This window comes from Melospiza melodia, chromosome 7 (assembly GCF_035770615.1).
Source record: "Melospiza melodia melodia isolate bMelMel2 chromosome 7, bMelMel2.pri, whole genome shotgun sequence".
Classification (NCBI taxonomy): domain Eukaryota; kingdom Metazoa; phylum Chordata; class Aves; order Passeriformes; family Passerellidae; genus Melospiza; species Melospiza melodia.
Window position 1 is genome coordinate 12802363 of NC_086200.1, and position 7588 is coordinate 12809950.

The window sequence follows — 7588 nt, forward strand, 5'->3', positions numbered from 1 at the left end:
AAAACAATGGTATGCCCGGCTGAAGGTAGTCTTCTTTTGATGAAACAATACCCTCTGCTTGCAGACAAGTCCAAGTGTCAGAGCAGACTGTACTAGCTTGTCAGAAGGAGTCCAAAGAGTTGTTTTCAGGGTTTAAAATGTAGCACAGTATGGTAGTGTAAAGATTCTTATAGCCTGTATGTAAATGCTATAAGATTTGTATCTTGTACTATATTGGTTAGTGAAAATTAGAATATACAGCACAGAAGAAGATTTATTGTATAGTAATGGAAACTCCCCTCCTCTTTTGGGCATCCATTTTGGGCGTCTCTTTCGATCTCCTCTTTTGGGCCTGCTCTGAGCTGTGGCTGGCAGCTCCAAACAAGGTCCCTGCACCCACACCCTTGGCAATAAACCAGAAGTTCCAAGACCTGGCTTCAGAGATCTCTGGTCTCCATCCGTCCCAACCGTCCAAGCCCCTGATGATCCTACAAGCAGGATCAATGAGTTTGCCCAAAAAGAACTTTAGTAACAGGTGAAAAACAATTAACATGGAGAAGTCAAGCGCAGTGCAAGGGGTGGGATTCAAAGACCTGAGATAAAGGCGAAGCAACAATATATACACTCAAGGGTAGAACACTCTAGAACAATAACCATATAGGGGACACAAGTAACCAGTAGGGGAGGAGAACTTGGACAACTTAGCATAACAACACTAAAGGCTCATGGAGGAACTCTCTAACACACCTTAAGTTAAACGAATGATTCCCAGGGCTTGAAACTCAAGCCCAGTACTTCCGAGGTAAAATCTGTCTGACTGAGTTACAGCTGGGCTAACTCACACACCGCTGTTTTGCTCTGGTCCCTTGGGACTGTGTGGCCCAACAGAGCCACAAAGATGTCCTGGGTTCCACAAGTATCACAATGGTCCCTTTGATCCATGGTGCTTGGCAGTGTCACAATGGCCCCTTCATTTTACAAGGCTCCCAAGCATCACATTGGTCTCCATAGGAAGGAAACCACGCAGCCCTCATGTTTCAGGAGCTGATGAACAGCAATCACCAGATTCCAAGGCAAGCCTGACCTGTCTGTCCTGGCAGGTTTGCTTTGAGCAACACTTGGATTTTTGAAATGATGAATGTGGAGTCCTAATTTAAAACATTTGTGCCTGGAGAAGAGGGATGGGGTTTTTTTCATAAAAAGAAAAGCACAGAGCCCTTTCCAGTGTTTGGAAAACAGGTGAGTGCTGCCCCTCAGGAGTCAAAGACCAGCCAGACTTGTCTGTCCTGGGAGCTTTTGTCTGGGAGCAATCCTTGGATACACAGAAATTTGGAGGTGGAATACTAATTTTGGCCATGGATGCCAGGAAAAGATGGACAGTTCTTTTCCATAAGAAAGAAAGTGCAGAGCCTCAGTGTTTCAGGGGCAGATGGGAGTGGCCTTCCACATTCCAAGGTCAGCCAGACCTGTCAGGTGAACCCTGGGAGGCCAAGGCAGCCACACCTATTTCATGTTGCCTTGGTTCCACAGGGCCCTGCAGTGTCAAAATGGCTCCTTGCTTGTATGAGGCCTTGCAGTGCCGCAATGGTTCTCTTGCTTCCATGATGCCCTGAGGTGTCATAACAGCTCCTTGGTTACACAAGTCCTTAAGGATCCTAATGGTCTCCATGGTTCCACAAGCACAAGGCACCACAGTGCCATAATGGACTTTGGTTTCCATGAAGCCTCACTGTGTCCAATGGCCCCTTGGTTCCATTGGGGTCCAGTAGTGCAACAATGATTCCCTTGGTTCCACAACTTCCCATAGTGTCACAATGGCCCCTTCCTTCCATAAGGCCCTGCAGGGTCACAATTGTCTCCCTGATTCCATGGGGCCTTGCAATGCCACAATGTTCTCCATGAATCCATGGTGCCCTGCAGGATCACAATGGCCCTTTGGCTCCACGAGGCCGTGAAATGCAGCAATGGCCTCTTGGTTCCACAAAGCCCTGCTGCTTCACACTGGCCCCTTGGGACCATGCAGCCCAACAGACCCACAAAGATATCCTTGGTTCCACAAGGCCCCACAGTGTCACTGTGGCCCCTGGGATCCATGATACCCTGCAGGGTCACAATGTTCCTCTTGGTTCCTTAAGGGCCTACAGTGTAACAGGTTCCACAAGGGCCTGCAGTGTCACCATGGTCTATTGTTTCCACAATGCTCTGCAGTGTCACAATGGTCTCATAGGAAGGAAACAAGTGAGCCCCAGTGGTGCAGGGGCAGTCACCAGAGAGGCAGTCACAAGAGGCCAAGCCTAGCCAGACTTGTGTCATCCTGATTTTTTAAGATTTTCAAGCCTTCTGATGTTGACATTCTTGTAGTGAACTTTCTTACACACTTTCTATAAATAACTCACTGTTTTGCATTCCTTTATGGAGGACGAGAGAGTTGAAGGGTTGTTGGTTTGACCAGTATCATTGGAGAGGTGGCACTGTCACCTTCCGATCAGCTGTCACTTTTGGAAAACTATAAATGTTGGAGTCAGAATATAAACTTCCCCTTTTTTCTTTCACCTTGAGAACAGCGGTGTGCGCTTCTGTTCTTTCCTGTCCTCTAGTGACATCCTGGTGACTGCCAAAGTGTACTGCAGCCTAGGCTGAGACAGAGTCTGGATTGCCGGTATTGTCCCCCCTCTTTGGTGCTTTGCCCGCTGTTCTTGGGGTGATGGCAACCTCTGTGGGTTTCAAGAAGGATTTCCTCATTTTGGATCTCTGGAGGGGGTCCTGGAGTGGAAACAGGTTTCTATTTCCTGGTATGATTTTGAGCGATTGTTTCTGTGGGCCCGAGAGCGAGGGCTCTTTTCGGACTCTGGGAAGGTGTTCTCCAAGGAGGAGTGGTCTCTTGTGGGGGTCCGCCGCATGGAGGCCCTCTTTGATGATTGCACCGTAGACGTGGGATCACTGCTGGTGCAGTGGAAAAAGTGTGAGGAGCTTTGGCGGGGGTCTGGTTCTTGTACCCCTCGGAGTTCCCAGTGGAGCCCTTCTGTCTCGGACATGGACGAGGGGGAGTTTGAGTTTCTGTGTGATGTGGAGCTCTCTCCCCACCCTGGGACAGTGTGCTAGGGGATGGGTCCAACTGGGGGATGGTGATGGTTCCCCCAGGGTGGATTTGGCTGTGCCAGGCTCCCTTGTGCCGCTCTGCAGTGATGCGGCTCCACAGGCTGCACCTCTCTTGGCACCCCTCCCCTCCTCTGTGTCGGGGATAGGGCCCCGCGCCAGTCTCGTCCTGTTGCAGACATCTTTTCATTAAAATCCTTTCATTAGGATTTTTCCTGCTGAAGCTGAGACCTTTCAGAAACAAAGTGTAAACAATGGTTATCTGCTGCTGTGCAATGCAACAGGTGGATCCGTGATTGGTCTCCTGTGGATGTTTGGATTTACTGACCACTAATGGCAGAGCTGGGTCTCGCTCTCTGCTGAGACACAGATCTTTGTTATTCATTCTTTTCGATTCTATTCTTAGCTAAGCCTTCTGAGAAACCTTTTGCTTTCTATTTCTTTTTAGTTTAGTTATAATGTAGTATATATATAATAAAATAATAAATCAAGCCTTCTGATCATGGAGTCAACATTCTCGTCTCTCTCTCATCCTGAAAACCACTGTGACCACCATCACATCGTCCCAGTCCGCAGTGGGTTTGCAGACCATGCTGGAACCTGTGCCCACCAAGGCGCCCCTGCCAGGACTGTGGCATGACAGGACGCTGAGGTATTTACCTTTAGCGTGAATGCCGACACGGCCGGTGAGAGGCCAGTGGGTTCCCGGGGCCATGGCCCCTCCTCTTTGATATTGTGGACGCTTCCCTCGTGCCAGGTGACTGTGTGTCTGAGGAACCCTGAGCGTTTCTGGTGAGAAGCCAAAACTAAGATTGACGAGATGACTGAGCCTGTCTCTTCATGGCATCTGCTGGGTCGTGGAGCGGCCTCCTCTGGCTCTGCCGGTGCTGCAGGGGGTGCAGGGGGGAGTGGTGTTGACCTGGCTCCCAGTCAGTCATCGCCTCTTGTCCCTGTGGGGCCCAAGGACCAGGACACAGCAGGTGCGGTGGCTTTGCCAGGGGGTTCCCAGGCTTTCCCTATGCTCAGGGGTGTTACTCATGAGCCCCTTTCACATAAGCTGGAGAGGGAAGTCTGTGATGTGGTTGCTCAGCACTGTTATGAATAAGAAGCTTCACTAGGCCAATATTCAAGCAGCAATCAATTTTTTATTTAATATGGTAAAGTATGAGCAATACAGCTCTGTGTACAGTGGGGGAAGTTTTCCCTCAAACTGCACACCGATAATTGAAGGTTACAGGTATTTATAGGGGTACTCATCAGGTTTTTTTCAGCAATTTTTATTTCCAACCTTTTACTCATCAGCAATTTTTATTCCAAATTACTACATCAAAATTCTATACACTATTGTGATTTTAATTTCTCAGGATGTATCTCAAATGAGTATTCTCAGATGGTGACGGTCCAGTTTCCAAAAGAAGAAAGACGAATCCCATCTGGTGGAGTCCAGCTTCCCAGATGTGTCCACCTTATAACTGCAGAGACTCTAAATCTCATAACAGTGATGTCTAGCTTCCCTTTGGTCGAAACCATAAATCCTTGAGGTGATGTTCATCTTCCTTTCTCAAGCTGTTTTTCTCTGCTTCAATAAGGCGTGAGATAAGCATATTTCCTTTATATATATTCCAAAGCTATAGTTTCAAGGATAAAAGTAATATTCTAAAATTACACTTCAAAAGGTTATTATTGCAGAGCTTTTTATTGATTAAATGCAAGCAAAAAGCAACATCTTTAACACCTTAATTCCAATGCTCTTAAATCAACCAGGGTTAATTGCAAACAAAAGATAAGTTCAAAGGCCTTTTTCCATGCTTTATTTTCCTCAGTTATTATTAGAATTCACAGCTCTCCCATTGTCGGGGTCCACACATTTTGCATTCACAAATACACACATCGCCTGTTTGTACCTGACATGAAACACAGCTTTGCATCTCACACTGCTTTGCTGCAAAAGTCCTGCTGCACACACTGCGCAGTGTGGAAAGCCAAGAGAAGCTGCAGCTGGTGGCAATCTTGTGACAGAAGCTTGACCTTGTTCTCCATGAGAGGTTCTTGGGAAGAGCGGACAGGAGAAGATTCCTGGAAAACTTTAACAGCTTTCCAGAAGTGAAATGAAAATGAAAGAAACAATCCAAGATGTTTTCCTCTGTTTATTTCTATAGTCCCCTTTTCCATGTTGCACTGCTTCTCCATCCCAATAATTCCAGATGCACGTCACCTCTAAAATTGGTGACTTAGTGATTTTTAGATGCTCCAAAATACCATGAGCCACACACAGTTTTCCTTCCCCTGTTTTTACAGGAAAGCAACACTGGAGATGTAAGTGCAGTGCTGGGCTCAGGTAGGAATCCTACCCCAAGGGAAGGTGTCCCAACAGTGTCTGACCCTCAGCAAGGACAATGCACAGCAGCAAGCGAGGGCATCGCTGTGCCAGAGTGCAGGAGTCAGGGCTCTGCATCTGGGCTCAGCACTGCAAAGTTCCCGTGTTTGGGCAGACGGAGGGGCTGTCCCCGGGGCGCGCGGGGCTCGAACGTGGGGCTCGTGGGGCGAGCGGGGAACGGACACGGGGACGAACGGCCCCGGTGCCTCAGTTGCAGCGGCGGCAGCGGCGGCAGCAGCAAAAGCAGATAGACTAGAAAAATCGTTCTTTCTCTTTCTCTCGCTCTTTTTCTTTCTCTCCCTTTCCCACTGTCGGGCACCCTTCTCTCGGGGTCCCTTGCCCGGCGTCCCTCTCCTCTCCCCGCCTCCCTCTCCCCTGCAGGGCCGGGCCATGCCCCCGGCCCGCCCCCGGCCCCGGGCGGGGCTGTCCCGTGCCCGGCCCCGGCCGTCCCGCCGCGGTATCGCCTCCGCCCGGCTCTGGCTGTACTGGCGGTGGCGCTGCTGGGCGGGCATCAGTGCCTGGGGCGGGGGCGGCATCGCCGCCTTTTGCCTCCGCCTGGCCCGAGCCCGGCCCCAGACCCGACGCAGGGTCCGGCCCCGGCCCCGGCCCCGGCCCCGGCCCCGGCCCCGGCCCCGGCCCCGGCCCCGGCCCCGGCTCCTCCCGGGGCCCGCGGAGCACACACGTGGCGCGGCCTCTCCCGCCGCCTCCGCTGCGGCTTCCCCGGCCCGAGCTCCGCCGCTCGGCAGCGCGGCCGCCGGCCCCGAGCCTCCCGTGCCGCGTTCCCGGGAGCGAACGCCTGGGCATGGCCGGCCCGGGGCGGGTGAGGGGCGCTCGGGGGCCGTTGCTGGCCCCGGGCCGAGCGCTGACAGCCGCGTCCCGCCCGCAGGGACGGCGCAGGAGGCCCTGCAGGAGCGGTACCGGCTGGGATCGCTGCTGGGGCGTGGCGGCTTCGGCAGAGTCTTCGCGGCCACGAGGATCTCGGACGGCGCCCCGGTGAGCGGCGGGGCCGGCGGCGGGCGCAGGAGGAGGGGATGGAGGAGGAGGAGGGCGGAGGGCGGAGGATGGGGCTCGCAGTGCGGGCGGCGAGCTCACCCCGCTGCTGCCCTTGGCTTGCAGGTGGCCATCAAAAGGGTGCCACGGAACCGCGTCCGGCACTGGGGCGAGCTGGTGAGTGAGCGGGGGCAGCAGCCGGGGCTGCCGGCCGGGGATGAGCCGGGGCCCGGCACGGTGGGAGCCGCCAGGACGCCCCGAGGGAGAGCGGGCGTGGGGCCAGCGCAGGGCGCAGAGCATCCCGGGCTGGCTGAGGGCTTTCCCAGGCCTGGCACGGCATCGGCCCCACTGACGGCATCGTGCTCCTCCCGCAGCCCGATGGCACCAGCGCACCCCTGGAGGTCGTACTGCTGGCCAAGGTGTCCACTGGCTTCCCCGGTGTGGTCCAGCTGCTGGAGTGGCTCGAGCTCCCCAACTGCATCGTGATGGTGCTGGAGCGGCCAGAGCAGTGTCAGGACCTGCAGCGTTTCATTCGGGCACGGCGGTTCCTGCCCGAGGAGGAGGCGCGGGAGCTGTTCCGCCAGGTGCTGGAGGCCGTGCGGCACTGCACCAGCTGCGGGGTCCTGCACAGGGACATCAAGCCAGAGAACATCCTGGTTGACCTGGACACCGGGCAGGCCAAACTGATTGACTTTGGCTGTGGCACCTACCTGCAGGACACAGTCTACACTCACTTTGCAGGTGAGCCTACCCAGGGCTGTGCTCCCGCTGCTGACATCTCATGGCCCAACATCTCCCAGCCCAAGCTGGCTGTGGCAGCGGGGATTCTCCCTTTTGCTGCCAGTCAGGGCACTGAATCTTCAGCTGAGTTGCTTTAGAGCGGGGCTGGGTGGGCAGCCATCTTCCAGCCCTGCTGGCAGCCTTTGCCAGCCACTCTGCCCAGGACTGGGGCTGTGCTGGGGCAGCCAGCCCGACCAAAACCCCCGTGGGTGGGGGTAGCGGAGAATGGGGCTGGAACCTGTGCCCCAGCCACTTTGGTGTGCAGACGAGAGGAAGGGCTTGGGCTGCTCCACTCGCCCTGTTTGCCTTGGCTTCATAATATTTTTGGGGCAATGCAGGCAGGGAGGATATGGGCAGGTTTTTTCC

General features: G+C 54.0%; 1 protein-coding gene across 1 annotated transcript; it reads left to right on the forward strand.

The window, feature by feature from the left end:
• Positions 1-6840: 6840 nt before the first annotated feature.
• On the forward strand, positions 6841-7167 carry LOC134420509 (serine/threonine-protein kinase pim-1-like; the record flags this gene model as incomplete). The annotated part of the gene is made up of 1 exon (XM_063160667.1): positions 6841-7167. A coding segment is annotated over one exon (327 nt), but the record flags the coding sequence as incomplete, so codon positions are not given.
• Between the last annotated feature and the right edge of the window lie 421 nt (positions 7168-7588).